This window comes from Trachinotus anak, unplaced genomic scaffold (assembly GCF_046630095.1).
Source record: "Trachinotus anak isolate AG129_WGS33_773 ecotype Australia unplaced genomic scaffold, CSIRO_AGI_Tana_v1 ptg000028l, whole genome shotgun sequence".
NCBI lineage: Eukaryota > Metazoa > Chordata > Actinopteri > Carangiformes > Carangidae > Trachinotus > Trachinotus anak.
Window position 1 is genome coordinate 1,582,913 of NW_027273879.1, and position 27,994 is coordinate 1,610,906.

Here is a 27,994-nt window from a genome sequence, read left to right on the forward strand (position 1 = left end):
ATTTATGAAAAATCATAAGAAAGGTTTGAGATGAATGTTCACTGATACAGTGAACATTCATCTCAATGAACAAGACTAGAAATTATACTGAATGCTTCAGTTTTTATTTCAGAAAATTCCTTTATAAATGAGTGTGACAGTCGTGTTTATTCAGAGAGATGCGACCCCCCCCCCCCTCCCCTCCAAAGGAAAAACATCAGCTGTAATTTATTAATAATTACTTGATGTAAAACATGTCCTCCATTGACAGGAGAGGGTAACAGGAGCTTGAGGTAACATGAGTTTGAAGGGGGGAGGTGTTGGGGGGGAGGGCATGAAGGTCACTGAACCGAAGCCAAGAGGATTATAGACTTTGGACCAGTGGTTCAAAACCTTTAGTTTGGTCTACTGGGCTCAAATCACAAATTAGAGCCTTTGTGTGGACATGAGCTGAGAGCAGGTCGACCAAAGAGCGATGTTTCCTTCTGAAGAGATGAACGTCGCCAGAATTTAACAAGAAAACAAACAAACAAAACAACTAAACATCATTTTGACCAAGAGAAACACGATGGTCAAACTCATGGTCAATTTATATTTTATACATTCAAGCTGAACGTGAGGTTCTTAAAGTATTCATTTTGGTTTTATTTCTCACATTTTGTGACTGATTTAGGTGCAGTTTTACAGCCAAATTCCTGAATTAGTTCAGGAATTCAACACATTTACAAGTTGCCTATTTTGCTCTCTGCTCTGTGTCGGGGTTACGTCTGATCAGCTGTATTGATCGGTCATTTTTGTCGAGTGTTGTATCTTCAGATGAGATGGGAAAGGCAGATTATCTTTAATTCAAGGCCAGACTTTTAAGAGAGTAACAAGTACATAAACTTTTACCTACTTGGAGAGAGGCTTTATCAGAAGAGGTCAAAGTTCACAAATTTCTCAGCTGCGTGTCTGTCTGAGCTGATTGGTCCAAACCTCACCTGATTCAGGCAAAGTTTTCTGCCATGTCACAACGGATATCAAACAAGCGGAAGAGCAAAGGAAGTGCCATGATGTCTTTATTTATTAGCCATGTGTTTGCTACACTATGAGATCAGACATGCATCAAGGTGAGTACAGAGAGGAAAATGCTGAAAATGTAGCTGAAAACATGAGTGCAGATCAGTTATATCCATCAGAGGAAGATTTCATGAGTGATCATAATAAGACGTCATGCAGAAGCGTTTTGGGCTTTTTTTGACTTCTCCATCAGAAAGTCAGAAAGCTCACACATGCACAGGAAGAGGTGACACACTGCTGTGACAGACCAACATTTCATCTGTATTGAAACATAAATGCAAATCACAAAGAGTCTGTTCACATCAGTTCCAGCAACCAAATATCTATAAGTGTCCTTATAAACATATGCACAGTAATGTATGCACAATGACAAGTGAAATGCATGTTGTGGTGATGCAAGCACTGGAGCAACGTGGTCACATAGATCAGCTGATAACACAGTACATGACCTCGTATGACAGGGATCAACATGGGGATAAGAGGTCAGACAGAAAACTGGGAATTCCCTCCACACGTCATCACAACATACTGTCATAAAGACAATGATAACAAGGGTTTTATCTTCTCCATAAATATGATAATCACTCTATTCAATCATTACCGCCCATCAGGTAAGGTTTATTTCTCATATGATACAGTTTATGATACGATACCAGTGAAAATGGCAACATGGCAGCGCCCTGGTTCTGCTCAGTGGTCACTCCTTGTTGCGAAGGCCCCCAGGGTCAACATCCATGTTGGTCACCTGAAAACTGCAGGAAATGTAGCTTGCACATTTTACTCTGGGACATAAAAGCACAAGGATAATATCGGTCTACCTGTGCTCACAGGAAGACAATATTCTACAAGGAGGAAGAGGGAGAAAGAAAATCCACAGGAGAGGAGGTGACGTTTTAATCCTCAAAGTGAACAGAGCTGTCATTTAGCAGAACATGCCAGCACTCGATCTTCTTGTCTTTGTTCTTGAGGCACTCGTACCAGTGCTTCAGACACTCTCCTTTAGCCTGGATGCCTAATCGACATCCTCCTGAAGGCAGAGAGAGGAGAGAGCGTTAATATTTCAACAAGACTAAAACTTGACATGTTAGCAGGAGGCTAAATACTGCACCACCATGCTAACTTGGTGATGTTTTGCAGATATGATGTTTACCATGTTAATTATTTACATTTAGCATGTTAGCATGCTAATATTGTCCCATGACTATGATGGACACATCATTAGATTTGCAGGTACTTGGTCAGAAGCCAAAGTTATTACTGAGGAGTACATGAATGTTTGCACAGAATTTCAATCCAACCACAAAACAAGACAAAACAACCCATACTGAAATGTAATATATGTACATATACTGAAATACATGTACATATAAAATAAAAACATATATGTAAAAAATTATAGTAAATGAAAGATATTAGAAATTTTTGCAATTTCATATATTACTATATCTGTTTAGCCCGTACAAATAAATGTATTTTTATGTATGCATGCAAACATTGTAGATATATGTTACATAAATATATAACCATGCTAAAGCCTGTCGATATATGTTGATATTTTACAGTAGCAGTAGTAGAAATTAATAAAAAACATATAAAAACATAGAATTTTTATATGTATGTTGTTTTAATAAACCTGCATATGCACTAAATTAAATATATGACATTGGTTAAACAACAGACATTTCCATCTCAATTAATGGGGAAACGTGATTACAAGTCAATAACCAGACTTACCAATGAAATCATTGGACTTTCCCATGTCGTAGTCCCAGACTGAGATGTCCAGCGTCTTCTTGGCGAGTTCAGCGTGTTTTATGTCGTAGCTGAACTCCTGGAACACAGTGATGAGTTTATTACAAAATTTATTGCTGTAATCGGGGAGAGCGGGAGATGACAAAGTCCAGTATGTGTGCAAATAAAAACAGTTTGGGAAGAACTGACCTCATTAAACTCTGGATTGAGGGTCTTCTTTTTGATCTGTGTCTTGTTTTTAGCTTTCTTTCCCATATCTGGCTTCAGACATCTACAGCACAAAAGACCAAGAAAGACATCAAGTAATTCTACCTCAGAAAAGAAATAGTTCACTGGTTTTGGCAATATTATGATCTGTTTTCAGCTTTAATGCTAAGCTAAGCTAAGCTAAGCTAACCGTCTCCTAGCTGTAGACATGAGAGTGGTACGGATCTTCTCATCTAACTCTCATCAGGAGATTAATTAAGTGTGTTTCATGTCTCCATAAGAGCTGATCTGTACAGTGAGGCGGAGAACGTACACTTTGACGAACGGGTCCGAGTATCCGTTGGAGTCCATGGCAGCCAGGTGGGCGCAGCGGACCACGCCCACTATGAGACGACTCTGCTGGCTGTTGTACGTCAGGGACACCAGGATACGACCTCTTTCCTCTGAATCCTCACTTTCATTCACCTGCGCGCGCACACACACACACATAAAGTATATAATTTCACTGATCCTCATGCTCCTTCGTCATGCATACATATCTGAAGGGATTATACTGTGATTAATGGAGGATAATGCACATGTGTAAGTGCTAAAGTATCTACATGTATGTTTTATGCAACAGGATTATCTCAATTGAAATCAACATTTTGTAAATGTGAACACTTTTATGTGTGTTCCAAGTTATTCCTTTTCAGGCAAGATAAGGCATGTAATCCTCCATATTTTTGTTATTGTCAACTAATCAAAGGAAGAGATCAAATTTCTCCACCCTGTCTGTGGCTCTCAGCTCCACATCCACTGGATCCAACTGAAAATGTAAATCTTTAAAAACAGGTCACAAATGAATAGTTTCTTTTTTTTTTTAAGGCTTTTAAAAAGTAATTTCCCAAAACAGCTGGACACTGTAGTTGTTAGAAAATGTTACTCAAACCGGAGGAAATAATGCATTTGTTGGGGACTATTTCCTGTGGTGGATTAATCCACATTTGGTGGCTCTAGAGGGGCAGTAACTGAATGTAGGACTGAGTCATAATAAACTCCTACATCAGATTTAAAATCAGTATATCTCCCAGTGTGGACTCACTGGGATCATGTTAAAGTAAGGTAACATGAGTGGCTGTAAAAAATGAGTTCCCATCATGGCTGACTGAATGGATGTAACTGATACTGGAAACATTGAATTTTCTGTTATCATTGATAAAGAACTTTGATGTGGATCGATCACATCCAGCAGATACCGGATCAGTATCAGTGCATCCATAAATCTGTGGCCCAGAGGACTGAGATATATCAGGCTCTGGACACACACAGTACTTGTGATTAGGAAACATTCAGTGTCACCGGACACCGTCCTTAAACTTACATAACAAGATATGATCTGCAGTTCTCCTCTTACACTTTCACTCAGAAAAAAGTCATGACACACAGAAGTATGAGATCTACGTGAGGGTCTTACATCGTCCTCATAGAGAGCCATGCCGCGGGCTGAGCCTCCTACAGCCTTCTTCACCTGCACATAAAGTAAACCAGTCGTGACCATCATCATCATCAGCAGCAGCAGCAGCACATTGTTAGCTTCTGTACACACATAAACAAAACTGGGAAAACTAATATGAAAGAAATCAACACAGTTAAGACAATGAGACAATGTAAAATATAATACACTGTAGAACATAAACAGCATTAAAGGAATAGTTCAGCATTTCGGGAAATAGGTTATTTGCTTAGCAAGACTGGAAACAAGGGGAAACTGCCAGCTTGGCTTTAACTGAACATCTGTAAAGCTCTATAACTAACACAATGTGTTGTTTTATCCCGACAAAAAAATAAGTGTAATGACAAATTATGGTTTTGCAGTGGGGGGGGTGGTTTAAGGTTGTTCGTCTATCTACTGAACCATTTCTTTGCCGTGCCTGTTTCCAGTCTTTATGCTAAGCTAACTGAACTGTCCCCTGGATTTAGGTTCTTATTTAGTTTGCAACAGTGTGCTAGGTATCGATCTTCTCATCAAACTCTCTGTGAGAAAGCAAATGATCTTATTTCCAAAATGATGAACTTTTCCTTTAAAGGTAGTGGTGTCGTGGATCAGTTCACCCATATTATAAAATAACATTTGTCCTCATTCATCTCAGCCATTTAGATAGTGTAAGGTGTCTAACAAAGCAAAACAATCACTCATAGTCCATTAAGTGGCAGTTCTGGACCTTTCAGTCGTATCTCATGGCCTTCATCAGCAGAGCTTTAGATGTTCAACATGAGTGCTTTGAGGACTTCCTGCCGTTGTTGGCTTAAACGTTGAGGTTCAAAGTTCCTTCTCGTCTTTGGAAACGGCAGCTGACAAAATGATCTCACCTCAGTGTCCATTTAGCAGCTGCTCTGGAGCTTTCGATCATTTCTCATGATCATCTTCATCACCAGATGGCGCTGTCATAAAATTATACATGTTGACATTTCCATTTTTTTAATAAGCGCTAGAGATGAGACTGTTTTGTCAGCAGCTGTTTCAAAGGTCAAGAATGAACTTAGAGCTCAGGTTTTGGTTTTATCTCTTCAGGGCTCCTTCCCAGTATAAAATATAATGGAGGCAAATGGAAAAAGCAGAATGTAGTTTGGAGAGATTTGGGTGAACTGTCCTCAGGCTTACCGGGATCACTCTCTCCAAACAGACACTGAAGTTCTTCTTCTGGTTAAAGGTCAGTTTCTTCAGAGCGACTCGTGTTTCTCCAATGAATTCATTGTGTCCAAACTTGTCCTCGTCACTCACTGAAAGCCTGACGACAGACAGGGCACTCTACAAAACTGCCGTTGTTATGTAACTGCCATGATGAAGGAGGTAAAGGTTAAGGTTGTTCTTACCGGAGAGTTTTGCGCGACATTTCGTCATCGGTGATACCGTGGTAGACGAGCGTCTCATTCCACACAGGATTCAGAGTGTTTTTAAGGGTCTTGGTGCGGAGCTTGTTAGACTGGAAGAGAACAGTAACAGTAACACAAGACAAAGAAGAAGAGAAACATGATAGATCTGATTTGAAATAACAGTGGAACCGGTGCTCATCAAAACATCAAACTGCTTTGCTTCAAGCAAACAAATTCTCCCGTTTCACTGTGAGTGAGATGATCACTCAAGAGATCAGAACAATAAAGACAGTTCTTCATGTCATAAATCATGTACCATCAGCGGGAGCTCATATATTTGATGCCATGAGCATTAGCTGATGGGTTACTGCATCATTATATAATATGAGAGCATCCCAAATTAAATAAACACACCCCAACACCTTCCTCACAAGCTGTGAGTTATAAAACCACTGAACTCCACGTCCCTTTACAGTGCATTAGCTGATGGCTACGTGCAGCTGGGTTTATTTAAAGCTACAATACTCAACGTTTTCAGTCTCTACAGAGATTTTCGGTCTATTTTAAATCATTGTTTTGGTTTTAGGGCCTGCAGCTTTATTGTTTTGGCCTCGCCGCTCTCATTAACCTCTTTTCCAGCAGCTGTTTCCTCTTTAGAGGAGGTGATGAATCATGAAAAGTGTGAGAAGCTTGTGGTGGAGTTTTACCACTAACTCAGAGCTGAGCAGTTAGAATGAGGTGACTGTACCTTACTGGCTCCAGGTAACAGGTGCAGCTTCACATACGGGTCAGCAAGTCCGTTTGAGTCCATTGGCTTCAAACCCTGAGACACAGGAGACAAACAGTGGAAGACTGAGACACACATTTGTTTATGTGGTTCAGAAATGGATTTGTTGTTAAAGTCATTGATCACAAATGTTTCTACAAATCTAATTTGGTTATTGGTCAGGCCTTGTCTCCTCTCGTCCCATCTTTAATCTCAACTTCTTGTGTCCAGTCTTTTTCGTCCCATCTTGTCCTATATTGCCCGGTCCCATCTTGTCTTATCTTGTCTTATTTTGGCTTCACTTGTCTCATCTTGCTTGGGCTCATCTCATCATGTCTCATCTTCCATCTCGTCTTGTCCAATCTTTAATCTTGTCTTGTCTTGTCCAGTCTTTTTTGTCCCGTTTTGACTTGTCCTGTATGGCCTGGTCCCTTCTTGTCTTGTCTTTTCACATCTCATTTTGTCCTGTGCCATTATTGTTGTTTTGTCCCATCTTTTCTTGTCTGTCTTGATGTCTCTTGTCTTGTTTTGTCCTGTCTTGTCATGACTTTTCTTGTTATGTCTCATCTTGTCTTATTTTGGCTTCACTTGTCTCATCTTGTCTCTTCCCATCTCGTCTTGTCTCATCTTGTCTAATTATCGTCTCTTCTCGTTGTGTGTGTGTGTGTCTCTGTGTGTTTACCTTCGCTTTAATGATGCAACAGTGCAGGGCGTGGTTCTCCTGTTCGTAAAAGAGACTGAACTCCAGACATCCCAGAGTAGCTGCCAGAACAAAAACACTGGAACACGTCAGATTTCTCCCTGGCTCCTGTTTGAGGAACCAGTTTCCATGTAAAACAGATAAACATTGATTTGTCATTCGTCATCGCTGCACTGGAAACGTCTTCAGCAGCTGGAGGCGCACAAGGAGGAATTCATTTTATTTAAAGTGACAAAAATAGAAAGTAAGCAAACATCTGGGACACTTTAACTTTCTATAAATCAGAGGGTTGTCTTAAGAAGAATAATCAGTCTTACTGGCATCGTCTGAGTCGTAGTCATTGTCCTCATCCTCTGTTCGATCTGGTGCTGGTCTCGGGGGGGTGGGCCTGTTGGCCGGGGGGTTAACAGGTGGAGTAGTTCTGGTTGCAGGAACATGGGATGAAATGGAGCCAGAGACAACAGGTTGTCTTTTCTCCTCCACAGCTGGAGGGGCTACTGCCTCCTCCCTCTCTGAATGTTTGCTCCCAGCGACTGCAGCTGGAGCCAGAGACAAAAGACACAAACTGAGCGACTGGCACAGACTCAAACATCTTCTTTACACGATGATGTTGATGATAAATGTTTTGAAAGCCGCCCTGTGGCGCTGATCTTATTCTTAGAAGGAGCGCTGCTACGTTACCTGAGGTGGGGGCAGCCTGCTGTGCGTTTGCCCGCGGTGGTTTGGAGGCTAACACATGTCCCCCTGTCTTCATTACAGCTGCTGGACGGGACTGACTCTCATTATAGCTGTCAGCTGTTGTTCTTGCTGTCTGCTCCCATCGTTCTGATCCACAGGGCTGCTGCTGCCGTGGCTCAGTGCCGAGCTCTGAGGAGACAAAGTCAGAGTTTCACCTCCTCCGCTACAGCTACTGTTCGCACCAACACCACTTTACACTGGTATCACCACACTCTGATGACAGGAGACTTTTAAAGCCCCATCAGGTGTTTTCTTGTCACCAAACACATCTCAGTTTTCAGTCTCTTTTCCACCCGGTTGCACGTTTCTTTTCTTAAGCTCCTGCAGTTCCTTACAACAATCCATCACAGGACATTCATACTCAAGGTCTAACTCACTGAGTGATGCAGTGTGTTGATGAAGATGCTGCCGTCTTCAGGTTGAACGTGTCTCCAAAGATCAGCATCTTCACTGATTCATCTAAGGTCCTGACATTTAATACTGAAAATATACAGCTTATATATTTACTTCTATGTTGCTATTTATTTACACTCTTTAAGTGGTGGCTGAATTTATTTTCTTTCCCAACAATGAAACCATGCCAGGAATGATATTTCTAAATATGTGGCAAGCACAATACATTTCCTCCAGATTTCCATATCAGACAGACGCACAAGGACAGAAGACAGTTTGGCTTTTTATAAAGAACAATGGTGCCAGCTCAGTTCAGTAGATATACAGTATAGGATTATTTTAAAATGGAACCTGCAGCCAATATAAATTTTGTAGTGATTACAAAAAGTCTTTCTCAGTAATGTCAAGTTGAATTTGTCATTATGTGCAAATGTGAAGCAAGCAACAGTTTATTGCCTGAGGCAGGTGTAAAAACACAGTAATAATAAAAGTGGGATGAGAAGAAAACAACATAGATAATTTTCTCTATATCACTGAACAACTGGAACAATGTTAGTGTAGTTTTTCTCATATAAAAGCAGCGATTGCACATAATTTTGAAATATAGGCCAAAAGTGACACCAGGGGTGTAACTTGGCACCGTGACTCTCTGATCCACAGGTCAGTGGACTCACCGTGAGTCCACTGCCACTTTTATTTTGTGTAATTCAGTTTGTAATAACATCAGACAGTTATGTCCTGTGGCCAGTGTGTCTCAATGATTGTGTTGTAATGAAACATGAACACCATAATTTGCCATTTACCAAGATCAGACATCACTATTAAAGTAGTACTGACTACTATTACACTTATTCTAAGTGCTGTCAAATGCTAATACTGTATTAAAGTATTAAAGACACATTTTTCAAAAATGTCATAACATGAAATTCTTACATCAGCCCATTTAATTGTACTTAAAAAAAAAAAAATTACAACTCAGGTAGTACTGAGTATTACTATTTGACATGTACTTAAATACTAATACTTGAATATGGTATTGAAGACATATTTATAAAAGTGTAACTAAATTAAATTCTAACATTAACCCTTTAAGTATGATTCATAATAATATATGAAAATCCAAAAAGCATATTTTAAATAACGTACTTGTTTTTTAGTGTACCTCAGAATAATACACTAACTTACTATAGATGTAGTACTATTAATGTACCTATTTAAGATACACTGAAGTAGAAGAATACGATACTTTAATATATTTTTTATAATTCTGGCGCTTAGATTTAGCTCCAAAAATAATAATCTTCTTCAATTACACTTATGCAGCGTTTGAGAATATTTAAGTAGATTATAGTGAATTTTTTTTTACTACTGTAAATATCATCATCTTGGTATAAGAGTGTGAAATCTAGTCTCTTTGTACAGGCTACCATGTCCTGCAGGAGGATGTGTTGTAATTTCCTGTGGTCCATCGTGGTCCGGTGGAGCAGGGCTGCTGTCAGTGCTGGACTGTCGAGGTCTGGACAGAGGGAGGGGGGCAGGCAGACCCTGCTGGTCTCTTCCCTTGAAGAACCAAGCTCCTGAACGTTTGTGTATCTGCAGGAACACACAGTGAATTTATATTAAAAGAACAATATGCTGAATGCTCTGAAAGAAAACTGCTGGATTTAGAGTTTACACACTATGAAGCTTAAGTTTTACATTTTCCCTCCAAAGTCACAAAATAAGAAGAAAAAATGAATTTTAGCCAAAAGTGAAAAATTTGATCCTTTAATGTCTTTTAATGTCAGTAAGGAAATTTTATGAAATTTTTACTGCTCATTGATTTATCTGCTGGTATCAGCAGTATATATATATATACTATATATATATATATATAGAGAGAGAGAGATAATTTAAAATAACTTCTTTTATTGTTCATTTTGAGACACATTTCTTGGTCTATTTATTTATGTATTTTATGTATTTTTTTATTTTATTTTTTTATGTGTTTTACTATTTATTGCTATTTATTTACTGACCTGGTTGTTGAACTGTGCCCTCGACATGCAGGAGTGTTTGTGAACAGTATTTATGAATCGTAGGTTGTGTGTATATGTGATTGTATAAGCTGCAAACAAATCTGAATCTGAATCTGAATCTGGTTGAAACTAAGATTGAAAAAGCAACAGTCACCACAGCTGAGTGTGACACCTGTTAATCAATTAAAATCATTAAATCATTAAAGCTGCTTATTGTTTCAGTCAGTTATTGCAGCTTTGACAAACATTTTAAAATCACCTCATGAAGAAGTGGAATGAGCTTCTCTCTTCGTCCATATTTACTTATGAGTGTGTTGATTGGCCACCTTATAATGGAGTGATGAAGATGATGTCATGTTTCTGTGCGATTGTTCGTGTGTTAAATCAAACGATATATTGATGAATCTGTGACTGATTCATCGTGTGATTTCACTGGCAAACGACTGTTTATTTCTTCGTTCCTTGATGCTGTGGAACAGACACATGACCACTGTGTATTTGCAGCAGCACAGTGGTTATTCTGTGCGTGACTGACAGGACAGAGCATTTATTTAAAGAGTGTGGGCTCCCCGAGGCAGAGACCTCAACAAACACAGAACCATCATCACAAGAGCAAAGTGTAACTGCATCAGTGAGAGCAGACCTTTTTACTCATGTTTTATATTGATCAAAATGCTATGTGTATTTTTTAAAAACCAACTACGTGCCAAGATAAACACCCATTACTCATTTTGAATATTGAGGGCATATCAATGGAGGGTAATTTTCCAGGTCAGTGGACGGTGAAATGCAATTCTGTGCTAAAAGCCGAGTCTAAAAGCTAGAAAATGGTTCATATCATGAGAAAAGCTTTGCTTCTGGACATAATGGGATAATTTGGCGTCATGATTTTATCAAATTCACTCTGCTCCTCACATTTCCTTCCCCTCACCTCTTGATGTTCGCTGCAGATTCTGCACAGCCACGCAGGACACGACCCGCTGCTGCTGCAGATCCCGCATTTGGTGCACATGTGCTGCAAAGAGGCAAACACGGAAATAAGACACACACATGGAGGAATAACCCTGCACAGATTCAGTCCTTGACAGCAGGTGCACAGAGCACATATATTTCTACAGTTCAGATGGCATTAACCACAACTTAGTTAGTGAGAGCAGCAAGGAACAGAAGACCAGGAAAGACAGCGTGCGTCACAACGAGTTAGCATATGGGCCACTGGCTGCTTATGGCCATAGGAAACCTCTTAGGAGCCACACAATACTATAGAAAATACAGTCAACAGAAGCTCAGTCCCAACAAAGTGGCAAACCACCGTGACGTCACCCACTGGTTTGTGAACTGTCGTTCAGAAGCTTTGAGTTTGTGATTTGTCCATCGCCATCTTGGTTTTTTGAAACCAGAAGAAACCAGATTTGGAGGAGAAGGTGGAGCTGAGGAGGAGTGAGGGGCGGATCTGACCTGCTCCGTCCTCTATCCTGATGGTCAGGCAGGTGTGTGGTTCAGTCTGTCAATCATACAGTAGCCCCGCCCTAATGCAGCCCCTGCTTTATGGTCTATTTTCCTCTAAATGGACCATAATTTAAAAAATGAACATCATGTTGTGTTGAAGAAGACTTGAAACTAGAGACTGAGACATAAACTCATCAGGAAAATGTTTACTGAGGGAATAAATCAGTGAGAGGTAGAGACAGTTTCACATAGACTTCAATACAATCAGACTCTGTTGACAGCCAGTGGAGTCGCCCCCTGATGGTCAGTAGAGAGACGCAGCTTTAAGACTCTTCAGCACTGGCTTCACTTTTCAGACTCAGAGTTTACATCCGTGTTTATAGACAATCTTTGGTCCCAACAACATCTGGGAACATGTTCTCCACTACTACAGAGTCTGTCTGGAAGACATAAGACATATGTCCACCTACCTTTTTGCACTGCACACAGAGGACAGCTGTGACCCCCTGTGGTCCAAACGCCGCCCCACAGAGCAGACAGTGCGCCTGTCCATCACCACACGCCGTCTTCTTGATATTATCCAGGCGACTGGAGAGACGCCTGAGAACACATGCAAATAGCTGTAACCACAAGCACAACACAGGATTTACAGCAGAAATCAGTCGGCTCAGAGGGAATGTGTGTGCGTGACCACAGCCTCTCTCACTCGATCCTCTGCTGCTCCATGGCCTCCATCATGGCCGCGCGAGCCAGGACGCTGTTGATGATCTCCTTCTCCTCATCTGTGAGCTCCTCCCCCAGGGGGCCGCCAGACCTGTTCATCGTCCAGCCGGACCTGAAGCCAAAACACACACACACACACACACACACACACACACAAATAGACACAAAGAGTGTAAGCATCATGCAAAGTGAAACTGCAGCTCAGCCAAAAGGCCACAACCTCCAAAAAGTGTGTAACTAAGCAGAAGTAGACGCTGAAATCTAAGGACAGGAACACAGCTGGAAAACATTCTGGACTTCAAGCAGCACCGAGCGACCGAAGACGCTGTCGCACACAATAACGCACAACTAGGTTCTTACGTTAATAACGCATGTCTGAGCTGTGACCAAGTGATCATCAGTAAGCAAATGACAAACTACAGCCTGGGGGCCAGATTTGGCCCCACACACACTGTAAAAAAAGAGAAGGTTAAGAAAACTTTGAGTAAGTAGATTTGATTTAATTTAGGTTCAGGCTTTAAGTTTATCCAATTAAAGTTAAATAAAGTTAAGTAAAGTCAGAATAACATCAGAGAGTTGAATAAGCTATATCTAAACACAATTTTCTTATTATATTTACTGGATAATGAGAGAAACATTTATTTAATATAACTGATTTACAAAATAAATATAAAATAAACATGGGGTGAACTCTTGAATCTGGTTTTCCTGCATTAATCAAGTAAAGCACAATTTCAGTTTTTATTCTAAATACTGATTATCAAAGCCCAAGGAAAATACATTTTTACAGTTCATGTTTAGAATTTGGTGTTAAGAAATTCTTTTTTCTGTTTTATCTTTAAATATAATTTTAAGTTATTTTGTTTTATAATAATCTCCAGCATTAAAATTACCTTTTTATTTCACATTTTAAAAAGTTATGCCTGACTGTGCAACATGTCAACATAAAGACTTCACAACAATCAGAGCTGAGCCTGGAGCACTGACTGCATCAGACCAGACATCACTGAGATTAATCATTTTAGCCCCCTAGTTCAGTCGGTCACAAGATGATTGTCTCAGAAATATTCCTGGCAGAAGAAAAAAGCACCAGTTCTGCACATACTGTTGGTTGGAAGGTTTCAAATCTGAGCCCAAATTTCCAAACACAGTCATCTTGTGATCTGAGTTGTTGTTGTTTTCTTTTCTAATGTGTGTGTTTGGGTGATTTTGTCGCTTCCCATGATTTTCATCGCAAAACATGTGGAGGGACGGTCACGAACAGGAGTCATCACACTTCTTACAGGTGTGGTTTATGGAGAGCTGAGTTTTGAGTCTGAACCACATGAGGACAACATTCCCCTATTTATAATTCTGCTGTGTGCACCAGGCTCCAGCCATGTTTTTGATGTATTCACAAACACTGTAAGGAGGCCTTTGTACCTATTTTTACAGAGCTTAAGTTATGCAAGATTAGATCAAGGTAGCTATATTTGTTGCATGCATAATCGTGAAGCACAGCCCTTCAGGCTACAGATGGAACTTGAACAGCTGCTGGTTGTAAGGATTAAATCTACCTGTGTCCTGCAGAAATACAGGCACAGCTTCACCGCAGCTCACAAACTGCTGTGACTAACCTTCTTCTCTAATAGTGAGGGAGGTGACCTCTTTGTAATCCAGTTATCTTGTCTCAGATGATGTTTAATTCAGTCAGTTTTAGCTGCTTTCAGCCTGGATCTATATGATAATGTCAGTCGCTCTGTTGACTGAAATTTCTGTACGAATATTGATGGTTTGTTGATCTGCTGACTTCGCCTTTTGTGGGACTCACATTTGTGGGGTGTTTGTGTAACGTTTCCATAACTATTAGATGGATTGTGATGTAATTTGGTGAAGACGTTTCTGTCTCCCACAGGATGAAGTGTAATGATTTAACTTTCTTTAACTTTCTCTCTCATCATCAGGTCACAATGTTATTTGTCCAGCAGGCTACTTTGGTTTATGGCTAAAAACCTGCAAAACTAATGACATTTGCATCAGCTTCAGATTTGTGTTTCATGCTAATTAGCAGATGTTCGTTATTAAGAAATTTTATTGATCTCATAAGGGAAATGGTCAATATAATTTTTTAAGCAAAAATGCTAAATATCTGCTGGATCCAGCAACTTCAATATGAGTTTTTTTTTATTCTTTTCTTTGTCATATCTGATAGTAAACTGAATATTTTTGGTTATTCAACTATTGATTGGACAAATAGACGTTTGAAGATGTCACTGTTGACTTTTCTGACATGTTATAAACCAAATGATTAACTGATTAATCAAGAAAAAAATCAGCAGATGAATCGATAATGAAAACAGCTGTTAGTTGCACCTGTTCAGTACCTGCTCAACATCAGCAGGTTGGCGTCATGATTGTGACAAAGCTGCTGGCACTTTACGCTGCTTCTTCTTAAACATGAATGAAATAAAAATGTGAAATGTACAAACAAGAGTCAAATCATGTGAAAAAAACTGGAATACAGAATAAAATCAGTGACTGAGTCCTGCTGCCCACATAAAACTACCTGCATCAGAGATCTCATTTCCCATCCAGCTGAAGAGCCTCTCCTCCTGAAAGGTCTGAGAGGAGCTGATGTGATTATTGTCGTGATTTATTTCAGCTCTGTGACACCTTCTGCTGTGCCCGTGCCTCTGGCCGTTAAATTCCCAAACATCTGCTGGTCATGTCCAAGTGCACAGGCGTCGCGTACTTGTGCAGCTGCTTTGTGCTTGAAAATAGGGCGCTAATTGGGCCTGACTGTGGAAGGCAAACTGCGAGCTGCAATGTGTTATTGCAGTCTGGTCTGCAGTGTGGGTGCCTGAAGACATTTCCTCTGCAGAGAAGCGCACTCATTATCTCCTGACAAGAACATTGTTAAGAGGAAACCATGACCTCGACTTCTCGCCTCAGGTCCAACAGGGCTGCTGAGACAGACGACGCCTCCCTGGCTGACCCTGCAAGGTGTTCGCTGACAATTAGGAGTGAGTACGGAGAGAAAGCAGCGCCCATGTTAAATCTTTCTAAATCATGTCAGAACAATTTAGTGTTAATTAAACAATGTGGTAAACTGCAGCTACCTGAGCTGTCAGAGTCTGAACAGTGGAGGTTTTAGGTGACTGTGTCCGAGTATTAAACATCAGGCAGCAGCTGCTGAGTAAGAACGTCTAAACGCCTCACACACCAACAGCTCAGCGCCCTTCATCTTCCTCATCCCTGAAAAACGTCCTGTCCACAACGCATGTAAATGTCAGGAGAAGCTGTCATTGCAGAGAGTTTGGCAACCTGACAGAGTGATGTCTGAGTGTGTGTGTGTGTGTGTGTGTGTGTGTGTGTGTGTGTGTGTGTGTGTGTGTGCCTTGAAGCGTTCACAGTGAGAGAGAAAGGTGGGGGTCTGTATGAAATGACACTCACAACCCGTGAGTCACCACACCACACTCAATGGATTACACAATTACACACACACACACACACACACACACACACACACACACACACTGTCATTATGAATTAAATCACTGCAGTTCCAGCCAGGACCATGTGAAAAATTACAAATTGGTCCAATGTGAAAAACTTAACTATGAAGGAATTTGAATTCAGTTTCATTAGTAATCAAATGATCAGAAGTAAAATTCAGATCAATAACTGAAGTTAAAGTATCAATACTACACTAAAAAATATTGCATATGTTTAGTATATAATCTGAAATTAGATATTTCCAGAGATGGAAAAGCAATAAAGTACATTTACCAAAGTATTGAACTTAAGTATAACTCTGAGGTATTTGTGCTTTACTTGAGTATTTCCATATTCTGCTACTTTATACTATGTTTATCTGACAGCTAAGATTTTGCACACAACAAATATGATCAGTTTAAATATGATGCAGTATATACAACAGTTAAGCTAGCTTATATATGCAATAATAATAATAATAATAATAATAAAGCTGCAGTTCCTCTAATGACCACTAGCTCCAGCAGTGAGTCAGTCCCCATAGACTCCCATGTTCAAATGTCCAACTTTACAGCAGAAAGAAACATGTTTACAGCCTGGTACAGAAACTGTTCTGGTCTCTAGAGATCATTTCCTCCTTCATGACAACTGCTGAATTTAAACAACTCACCTGTTTATATTTTATTAAGGACTAAAGTGATGGAGAATTGAGGGCGTGGCCTCTTTGAGTGACAGGAGGGTGAGCGTATGCTTGCCACAACCAAAATGTATCAAAGGCTCGGCTTCACACAGGCCCCACCTCTTTACCCATTTTTGGATTAGCTGGGAGTTAGGGGCGGAGTCAGGCACTGCCAAGATGGCAACAGCGAAGCAGCCCACTCTGAGCTTCAAGATCGCTCTTTAGAAACCTGTGGGTGATGTTGCGACGTCCATCTTTATTTACAGTCTATGGGAAGTACTCAAGTAAAGTACAAATACCTCAACACTGTACTTGAATAAAAGCACTTTGTTACATTCCATCACTGGAAATGATGAAATTTCAAATTAAAAACACAGAAAAATACGACTTTCTCAGCTATAAAAAAAAAGACATTTAAATGTCAAGATAAATGTCAACACTTATACTTCCTATAACTCACATATAAAACATCGTATTAGCCATGAATCAGACTCAGATTCAGTTGTTTCTCTTCCTCTCTCCCTCAGAGTCACGTGCACACACACACACACACACACCCACACTATATATTGATTATTGAGCGGAGCAGTCGCTGCCTTACAGTAGATCAATGTGCAGTGGAGCTCTGCAGCAGGACATGAACCTCCCATCTGATTCTCAATGTCATCCAGGGAAGAGGACAGAAACTGCTTACACATGACAGCATATCAATATTAGCCCCGCTCTCACCCGCTGACCTCTCAGTGTGTCCCTCGTGTGTCCAAGTACTTAGCAGCACTGATTTCATTACAGCAGAGAGAAGTCTCATCACTGAGGGGAGATGGAGCCACATGTGGTGACTTTATTTACTCTATTTCCCATCGATTCTCTTCAAGTATCTCATCTTTTTGTCAAACTGCCACAGAGCTGAAGTGTGAGGAGCTCAGTGACGACGTGCTGCTCAGCTGTACCATAAAAGGCCTGGAAACAACCTACCCCCACACGTTTCTGACATCGGATTGGGGTGGGGTGGGGTCTGTGTCTGACCACTGCAAACAGGTGTAACACCATGAATGACTTCCGGGAGAGATGCTCAGTTTTCCCCATGTTTAAACAGTCCCACATCTCCCACCCCCCTCTTTATGACTTAAACTGCCTCTGATAAAGGATAATACAACGCAACATGATGTCATCCAGCGAGGGGCTGCGTTGGCCAATCACAGCCATGCAAGTGCACATTTATGCATTTGCATTTTTACCTCACAATTGTCACTGTGGTTTTAGTCGTAATCCTGCTTAGGTCCTTCTAATGATGCCTCTGTTGAGCCCGACCACGAGAGAAGACCCCAGGGCAGATGAAGGACCACGCTTCAGGGATTTATCCGACAGGCAAATGGCCGTTCACTGAACCCTTCTCAGACAGTGATTGTCCTATTGCTGCTTAGCAACCGTAACCAGGGGCAGCAGGCCTGTCATGTACAGAGATACTGTGCATTTAAAGAATGGACAGGCTGCAGAGGACGAGTGTGATAAATTAAAGAACATGGTCGAACTTAAGATGTAAACATTAGCATAACTAGCGCACAACCTGCAGCAGTAATCTACCAGAGTTTAAGAAAACATTAGCTTCTCTCGTCACCTCCTGTCATCATCCTCAAAGCTTTTTCACATTTCACATGTAAAAGTGAAATATACTGAAAATACCAGCAGTAAATTTTTATATACATCTGATACAAGACCTTTAACACACATTTTTAGTGTTAATGTTAGCAGCAGCTTTACAGGTGCTGGTAGGTCGCACCTTTAGACAGAGCCAGGCTAACTGTTTCCCTTGTTTCCAGCCTTTTATGCTAAGCTAGGCTAACCATCTCCTGGCTGTAGTATTGTAGATCAAAAGAAAAAAGTTGAATTGAAGTTTGAGTTTTCCTGTCAAACCAAGAATCACAGGTTTTTTGCTTATTTCCGTTGCTGACCTTAGTCACGACAGCAACACTTTGGTGGGCCTGTCGCTCTATTTTAAATACACATCCTGCCCTAAATCTGTTCATGATGTGAGAGACGAAGTGGTTTCCTATAGGCACCACTTAAAGAAGGCGAAGTGTCAGAGCTCCTCCTCCTCCCTGACTTACACCAAGGACACGTCACCACATGAAGCCCGGCTTGATTTACAGCTGCTTTATAGCGGGAGTTGACTGAGGGGCGGAACGACCTCCAGGGAGCACGTCTGTGTGCGTGTGTGTGTGTGTGCGTCCATTTGAGATTATAGGTCATAACTTGTGAGGTGAACCCGGTGTTAACCACTCTACGATAATGGAGAGGAGCTGCACAGCCATTGTCTCCTGCCCACTGACAGCTCTCTGAACAGGTTAAAGAAGGATTCAAAGAATTACAGCCCTGCTGCCGCCGTCAGAAATCGATTCTGGGAAGGAATTACGTTTGAGACAAATAATGTAATCTTTAACATTTGAATAAGCACATGTAAGATGTAGAACAGTTGTGAGGCTGTGTTTTCAGCCACAGAAGAATCATGGCTCTATGGAGGACACTGGGCTGTCAGTCGGTCGTTAAACTCCTTTGGTGCAGACTGAAATATCTCAACAACTATTGGATGGATTGGCTTTAAATTTTGTGCAGACGTTCATGGATCCCAGAGGATGAATCCAAGGGCTTTAGTCTTTAATCCCCTGACTCTCTTTTCTCTGGCGCCACCACGAGGTTGACATTTGTGGTCTTGAGTGAAACATTTTATCAGATTAGAGGAAATCCATCCCTCTCAGTGTTTCCTCTGAAATTCATCAGGTCAAAAATCTTATTAACTTCAATTTATGACAAAAAAAAAAAACATGCAAAACTTATGACATGTTTAGCGTGATTAGCAAATGTTAGCATGCTAACTCACTAAACTAAGATGGTGAACATTGTAAACATCAGCATGTTAGCATGACGACGTTAGCCAACCATTCCTCCAACCACAACCATATAAGTCGTTTTTCTCAAGGGGTACCAGACCTTGGTTGTCATGGTTACAATAGCAAACATGCAGACTATACCAAGAGCGGTGAACCTACGATGGTTACTATAGTAACAGTCATGGCTTGGTTAGGTTTAGGAAAAGATGGTGATTTGGGTTAAAATGAGTACTTCCTCAACATTAGAGGATCTTTGTTGTCATGGTTACAGTAATAACGATCATGGATAATAGAAACAACATAAACTGCTACAGTCACACAGGAAACGTCATATTCATCCTGACGTGGACTTTGTCGCTCTATAAACTTCGTCACCGCACTTTTCCACTTGCTCCTGTCATCATTATTACGACCACTCGATGTCACCTAGCAACAAAAGGTAACTGTGGGTCATAATAACCTGCTGACAGACGACCTATAGGCTCGTTTTTACAGGACATTTCCTATTTAGCTCAAAGTGCAGCTGCAGCTCGGTTCAGAGCTGCTGGTGTGGCTGTAGCCCCTCTTTCTCTCTCAGGTCAGATTAGAGAACTTGACGTTTACGGCGCTGCTCTGTCATGTTTGCAGTTCTGTCGTCTTTCAGCGTATCACTCTTCCTCAGCCTGTCTCTCCGTGTCTCCCCTCAGTCGGCCTGTCTGTCTCCCAGCTGCCGGTGTGGTGGAGTAAAGCAGGTCGTCTGTAATCGTTTGTAAGACCTTCACCAACCTGTTATTAACATTAATACAAATTGACATGCAAAAAAAAAAAAAGACATGCAAATACACACACTTTTTACACACTGACTTTCACACACACACACACAGAGTGAGGACCTGTCACACACGGTCAGCAGCACAGAGAAAAACACGGCAAATTGACATGAAGTAAGAGGAAACCAAGGCATTTTAGCTCCATCAGACTATGTGGGCTGACTAAGAGCTGCAGGGCCCCACACACACACACAAACACACACACACACACACACACAAACACACACACACACACACACACGAGTTATTAATGTCAGCACACAAACAAATACACACTGTGTGAGAGTGTGTGAGCGCTGCGGGGAGGAAAAATGACAAATCGCGTCATCCTCCTGTGTTTCCTGTGCCGCCGAGAGGCTTCCCCGCTACACACTGGTTTTACCTTTTTTTATTTTTTATGTTTCATATTCACGTTTTAGGAGCAAAACAAAAATGTGCTTACTCTTATCAATTATAGGTATTTACGTACTGTAATATATACAATAATTTATCTATAGTGAAAAATCAAGAGGGAAATAGAAAAAAGTTTTTCAGATCACGTTCATGTAAAGTTAAAACGTAGTTCTGGTTCTTATTTTCATAGTTTGGGGAATAATTTCTATCAGTCTTACAACTTACAAATACCTCGTGTAACGTCACTTTGCAAAGAACATCAGTGCCCACATTAAAAATTTGGACTTAAAAATGAACAAAAACGTTAAAAACTTAAATAAAGCTGTAGATTTTGGTTCCTGCTCCAGGTCCTGGAGCTTCGTAAGATGACAACCACACAGGAGCCATCGCTAATGTACAGTCATTTATAAAAGTGTCCTCACTCAAGATGCTTTCAGGAAACACCTCTTAAGCTTCAGGGTTTGTAAGGTGGATTTCAGTCATCTTTGCCCTTTGATGCTTTTGGGAAACAAGAAAATAAGACCCACAGTGTAATTAACTCCAATTATCCTTTAAACGTGCTGATAAAGAAAAGGTTGGACAGTGCACTTTCTGGTTGATCACATGGTTTTAAACTATAGAATCACTGATCATGAGCTTGAGGGGTCTGGATCTGTCGTTGGACCTTGAATGAGGTTGGTCCTCTTAGAAAACCCGGTTCAGGCAACTTCATCCACCACAACAGCAGCATCCCAGTTATTTACGGTACACAGAACATTCCCCAAGGAGTCCAGACACTCCCTCATGAATTAGACTGGAACATTTCAGCACTCCTGCACACACACACACACACACACACACACACACACACACACACACTCATCTACTCAACACACTCATCCATCCCACTATGCTGCATCCCGCCTTTTATCACCCACTCTTTTCCTCACTCTGTCCCCACAGCTGTCACTGCTCAAACCATCCACGCAGAGATCTCGTCAATCCACCAACTTCATTACCATCAGTCTCCACGCAAGCTTCATGTGTTCATCCTCTCACCCATTCATCATCATCATCCATCCATCCATCCATTCATGCTCCCTGCTATCTCTCCTCCCACGTACATCCCCCCGCTCCTGCACTGAGGCTTGTCAGACGAGTGAGGAAGCAGCTTATGGAGCTTAGTTCTGCAAAGACGCAACAACACCTACTTTATCCCCAGTCTGATGACTCTGTGGGGATCGTTAACCCTTACACACTCACACACACACTCACACACACATGCATGAACACAAGCCCCTTTCCGATGACTCCTGAGTAAAGCCAAGCGTAGATATAAGAGTAATCTGGTCTTCAAATCCCAACATGGGCGGCTGAAAGCTTTGACATAACAGAGTTGTCTGGGAATGAATGTACCTTCTCTGTGGAGGGGGAGGACAACAAAACATATGAGAGTCAAAGACTTGATGGCCTTCAGAACACATCACATACAAGTAGGCTGAGGGATGAGGGATGCAGTGTTGTTATTGTTCTTTGCGCTGCTACTGCACTGGGAACAGCAACGTCACCACCATGAAACGTCTCAACAACTATTAGATGTGTTACTGTGACATTTGGTGCAGACACAAATGGTCCCCAGAGGATGAATCCTAAAGACTTTGATGATCCTCTGGTTTCTCCTCCTGCACCAGCAGCAGTGTCAACAGGCAAACAGCCATTTTCCAACAGTTCATGTGAAACTGGACCAAACAGCACTTTACTTTTGCTTTTGTTTGCATATTTAATGTTGGAGGAGACAACAAAGATCTTCTCATCCACTGCAGGTGAACACTGAGGCTAAATCCACACTAATACATTTTAGTTTTAAAGCACATCTCTTTTTTATGTGTGCTCCTGCCGTCCACGCCACTCCAGAGTTTTCAAGCCCCTAAAACAGAGAGTTTTGGAAACGCTGCTGGACCCATTTCAGTTTGAAAACTTCAGGGTTGCATGTTAGTCTGGACCTGGAGACCTTGTTGAAACGATGCCGCAGACACCCACGGTTGCTCCTGATTGGATCTTATCAGCCACAACCACCACCACAGCAACATAGTTAATGAAATACAGGTGTTACTGACCCTGTTGTTTTTGCTATCGGTTGTTGTGCAGATAAATTCTGCATTTTAAAGCTACAACTTTTCTGCAACTGACCAACTACAGAGTGGACAGTCTGCTTCCTGTTTCCTTCCAGTGTACATGAATGGGTCATGTGATATGTATTTTCAGGTGTGTCAGTATGGCAGAGATTATGTGTGGATGGAGATGGAGTTTCCAGATGAACTTTGCCCTCATTTGAGTTTCTGAACATCTTGTTTAGGGGTGTGTCTCTAGGAATGGCTGTGTCTGTCTGGATTCAGGGCGCCCTGGTGGCCTGAGGTTCAGGCGCCGTCCATGAACTGAAATACAGCCAGGGAGCTTGTCTGTAATTCTACGCCTCTCATTTCCTGTCATCTCTCAGCTGTTGGCTATAACGAAGGCAGAAAAAGCCCAAATATTTGAAAAAATATTTCAGGGTTTCAGTCGTCTGCAGATAAGAATAGAAAAGAAGAACAGACACAACAATAGCTAATTAGCAGCTTGTTGTGTGTCCGGTGTGATTACGCTGCACGGCAAGTTCAATACAGAGCAAACACCCATATGGTGAGTGGTGAGTGGAAATCACAGATTTTGTCTGTGTGTGTGTGTGTGTGTGTGTGTGTGTGTGTGTGTGTGTGTGTGTGCACCAGGGGCAGCGCTGAAGCCGCTAAACTGAGCAAAACAAAATGCTAACCTCAGGCTATCTCTGTCTCTCTCTCTCTTTCTGTCTACTGCCTCACTCATCCCTCTGTTCGTGCGGGACAGTTTGTACATTGTCTGGACGGCAGAGGTAGAATAATGAGGAGAAATAAGGGCCAACACACCACGTCCTGTGTGAGGAGTCAGTCAACCTTCATGTCAATGAACATCATCATTGTCCGAGACAAAAAACTGCTCCATAAAAACAATATGAAGTGTCTCAGTTCGAGGTCGTTCCACCTCGAGCCTCCAGGACAGATTCAGTTCTTGTTGTAGGTTCTCAAAGTTTCCATCACGTCGCTGGGTTGAGATCTGGTGACTGTGAGGGCCTCAGATCAGGATTCAGATCATTTTCATAATCATCAAACCATTCTGTGACTCCTTCTACATTTTTATGTTTGTTTAAATGGAAATGTTCACTTTTAAATCAAGGATTATAGCTAAATATTCTTTTCAATGACAGGAAAAAAGTGAGGACACAGAGAAAGGAAGAAGTGGCTTTTACGATTTTTTTCTCAGATCTATCTGGGGACTACCAGCAGGGTAAGTGGAGAAAAAGCCCTGGGTCCCAGACATTCAGGGGCCCAAATAATAAAAGAAAGAAATTTCATGCATAAGAAAATTTTGGGGGGGAAAAATGGCTTTGGAAAATATCATATATTTTTGACAAAATAATCTCATTTAGTAGCAGTTTTCTGGATGAAAAAAGTGTTCAGGCAAAGATGAAAATTTTAATGTCTATGATTTCAGGTGAGTTAAAAACCAGGTCAGGAAACCTGGTGTTGTTGTTGCTGCTCTGGTATTTATTCATCCATCTGCTGATGAAGACCAAGATACGATCAAAAGCTCCACAACAGTGAATGTGTTTTATATTTTCAGCTGCTGTTGTCAAAGTCAAGAATAAACTCAAGTTTTATTGTGAAGTTTTGGTTTGTAAAATGATTCAAACTGCGCAGATGCAGTGGGGTCACATGGGGCGTCAGTGGGGGCCGTGTAAACACCTATTTCTACAAAACAAAGGGACCTGGAGGTCAGATCGCTGGTGGTGTTGTGTGTCGGACATTTCTGACCTGAGGCCCCCCCCAACAGGATATTTGGGTCATGCAGGGGAGAGATCTGCACACAGCAGTATACAAAAGTGTCATAGTGGTTTTCTGTTTACAGCTGACACACAAACACACACAAACACACACACACACACACACACACACACCACCCTTCCTGGCTGTGAACAGATCTAATGTGCCCATAATACACAGCTAATCAAACACTTCTGGCCACAGCGGATTTGTGCAGCGCATCTGCTGCTCCCGCTGCGCTGAGACAATTCCCGAGCGCTGGAAACGATGACGCCTCAGCTGCAGATCTGAGGAGGAGGGAAGTCAATTACTGTACAGCTCAACCGTCCAAATTGCTAAAACGCTCCGTGAAGGATCTCATGTGGAACAGTCCTCACTGGAAGTAATGGGAAATGGGAAATTCATGAATTCCAGTTGACTGCTGAAATGGATGAAGTCAGGTGGACTTGACCCCGACCCTGACGGTGTTTTATGATCAAAGAGGCAGGTGCCCATAAAAAAATCTATCAACAATATAAAACTACTTTTATTACCTTAAATAGTAGAATAAGTGTGTTTGCATAGATGCATATAGATTTGGTATTATAGTATTTATTGTTAAAACCCATTCAGGACTTTGTTTACAATATAATGTCAACATGTAGTAGTAACATTTAGCTTGATGAATAAGCATCAGTCGTAAATCTTAAAGATCCTCTGATGAAAATCAAATGTTTCACCTTGTTAACGTCCAGATGATGTTTTTATACAATCAAGACATGATGAGTGAAATAATCAGTCGACACCATGACTGAGTGTTTCCACCTTGAACCAATGACAGTCTCATAAAAACAGATTCAGACAGTCAGGGATTCATACGTCATAGAACCTAGGGAACCAATCCCGTCAACTTGTGGGAAAGGGGGGCGGAGCTAAATAGACCGGAAACACAGTGAGAGTTAGCATTAACACAACCACTAACACTGTGTCAGCCACTGCCAGTTACAAGCTAACAAACAAAATAAACAGACAAAAGATGCTAACAACGCTAACTGTTCTGATCCATCTGCTAGTCTCTCTGATGTTCCTCCTCTAACTATCTTCACACTCTTTCACCTGGAGACCTGGAGTGAGCAGGCGGTGGGCGGGGCCAAGGCCTGATCCAGGTTTCTCAATCAGGAAGTGTAGATGTGCTTCAAGCCCCAGTTTTCCATCATAGCACATAGATTAAAACATGTCTGGAGGAACTTTAAGGTGAAGAATCATCCAGTATAGACATCATTTCTACTTGGCTATCTCAGGAATACATGTGTTTGGCTATTATCAATATTTTTCTAATAGCAATGTATGAAATGACAATGTGAATGTGAAAGGGGTCATTGTTTATCTGTCTGCTCTGGTTCACTCTCACTGCAACAGCAGCAGCTGTTTTCAGAGAAACGGCTCTAAAAATCTCCAGAGAGCAGCTGGTGAACACAGTGGAGCATCTAGCAGCTGGTGGAGACCAAACACAGAGCGAAAAGAGACGGAATAATGTGCTTATGTTGCTCTGTAATTGCTGGATGTGTAAATAAGCAACTGTTTGCTAAAGCCAAAAAAAATCTGGTATTGCAGGAGTAAACAGATAATGGTTAATTAACCTCATCCTGACATCATCACTCAGCTAAAAGCAGCTTTCATTTGAGACAATTAATTCTTTAATGCCAACACTGTAAAAAGCACAGACTCAAGGAAAAAAAACCCACAGTCGGAGGGATTTCCCTGAGTTCAGCAGTCAGGGGCTGTTGAGTCGGCGTGAACCATTTCCACTCAATCACATTAGCCACATCAGTCAGCACCTGAGAGCTCAGCAGTCTGTGTGAGGTATATAATGTATATATAATCCACCACCACCCACCTCACACCAACCACAGTCAATACAGCTGATTGGGGGTCAAAAGGGGGCCTTCAGCGGAGATTACAGGGAGCATGGGAAAGAAGAGGGGGCTCAATAAACTTGACTTTGGCTGAGGATGATAGACCAAATAAAAAAAATCAATTTCACACATACACACACACACTAAGCAAGTCCATCATTCCTTTCTTCCTCTCCTTTCCTCATCCCTTCCTTCTCAGCTTTAGCATCACTGCCGCTCCACGTTAGGCGGCGAGCGCCATGCTCCAGAGACTTTAACAGGGACATAAAGGAAAGCTCACTCTATATGCACATGAATGCAACCTGAACTGTATTTTTACACTTGAAATGTATTTTATTTTTTTGGGTGACCTGTGCTCAACACTGTGTCTGTACTCGTGCTGTGCAGACACAGATGGAAGACTGAAGCTGCAGCTGATCTTCTCCCTCATAAGTGCTTGATGTTAACGGGCCCCTGGTGATGGGCTCATTCATTAGCATACATTACAGTTAACAAGCCCGTGGATGTAGTGGAGGATAAAACAGTTAACATTCAGCCTACTAAGCTTTTTATACCAGAGCTCGAGCGATATATCTGCTTTAAATGATCTCATCACTCATAGATGTCAGTGTCAGCGTAAACTGTATGTTGGAAGATGACATAACAAGAAATTTCTGTACAGAAATTAGATCATTTAGAAGCAGTGTCTGTGTTATACAGTTTGTCCACTGACAAGAAAATGTAAATGTCAAATGTAAAACATGCCACTCAGTTCATATCTCTGAATTTAAGGGATTCTTAACCAGATCTATCAACGCAAAAATAAATAAGACATAAACATCAAAAGTATTTCAACACCATAACTGACAAAAAATGAATATTTTATGATGTTTTTTAGTCACAAATCATGTTAAAGTAATATTTAAATTCAAATAATTAATAGCTTCTTATTATTATCATTATTATTATTATTATAATTATTTAAAGGAAGAAATAAAATGGTCTAAAAGGGAAAATACAGGAAATGCTCCTTTAAGTTTAACAGTACTAAACCACACACTAGTTTAAATTTGCAGGTTATATCTGCTGCTGTCAACCAACCTTAAATAAAAAAGTTAAACATAAAAGCCACTAAAGGTCATTTTTTTATTATAAAAACAGAAAATTTACGAGTTAATCAGCTAAGATAAACAAAAAGGTGAAGAGTGGGATGTGTTGTCTTACCTGAGGCGTTGGAACAGACGAGCTGTTGTTCTTTTTCTCTGTCAGGGTGAGAGATGCTTCAGTGTTTCACCAGCAGCTCATACTCAGCATCCAGCATCCTCTCCGGTACTCTGCTCCTCACTGTCGCCTCCTCAACACACA

At 41.1% G+C, this 27,994-nt stretch overlaps 1 protein-coding gene across 3 annotated transcripts; it reads right to left on the reverse strand.

Moving 5' to 3' along the window:
* Nucleotides 1–1,020: 1,020 nt before the first annotated feature.
* On the reverse strand, nucleotides 1,021–27,981 carry rph3aa (rabphilin 3A homolog (mouse), a). 3 transcript variants are annotated; one of them, XM_071466527.1, is made up of 16 exons: nucleotides 27,854–27,981; nucleotides 12,624–12,752; nucleotides 12,388–12,517; nucleotides 11,400–11,483; nucleotides 9,878–10,043; nucleotides 8,001–8,186; nucleotides 7,637–7,858; nucleotides 7,302–7,381; nucleotides 6,602–6,676; nucleotides 5,854–5,963; nucleotides 5,642–5,768; nucleotides 4,454–4,507; nucleotides 3,311–3,462; nucleotides 2,980–3,061; nucleotides 2,773–2,869; nucleotides 1,021–2,065 (listed from the first exon to the last, which is right to left on the reverse strand). In XM_071466527.1, exons 2-16 carry the CDS (start codon nucleotides 12,737–12,739, stop codon nucleotides 1,932–1,934), a joined length of 1,815 nt encoding a protein of 604 aa, XP_071322628.1. In that variant the 5' UTR covers nucleotides 12,740–12,752; nucleotides 27,854–27,981; the 3' UTR covers nucleotides 1,021–1,931. The 3 variants fall into 3 exon arrangements, with proteins under 3 accessions (XP_071322628.1, XP_071322629.1, XP_071322627.1); XM_071466528.1 differs by lacking the exon at nucleotides 27,854–27,981 and adding an exon at nucleotides 18,032–18,167; XM_071466526.1 differs by lacking the exon at nucleotides 27,854–27,981 and having other exon boundaries at nucleotides 12,624–12,858.
* Between the last annotated feature and the right edge of the window lie 13 nt (nucleotides 27,982–27,994).

What these genes read in the sequence shown, in the direction of transcription:
- rph3aa (XM_071466526.1), bottom strand. Translation starts at nt 12,823, where the DNA reads ATGATGCTTACACTCTTTGTGTCTATTTGTGTGTGTGTGTGTGTGTGT. An exon ending in CTACGACTCAGACGATGCCA is followed by an intron (nt 7,382 to 7,636) that starts GTAAGACTGATT and finishes TTGTTCTGGCAG; the next exon opens with CTACTCTGGGATGTCTGGAG. An exon ending in ATGTCGCGCAAAACTCTCCG is followed by an intron (nt 5,769 to 5,853) that starts GTAAGAACAACC and finishes GTCTGTCGTCAG; the next exon opens with GCTTTCAGTGAGTGACGAGG.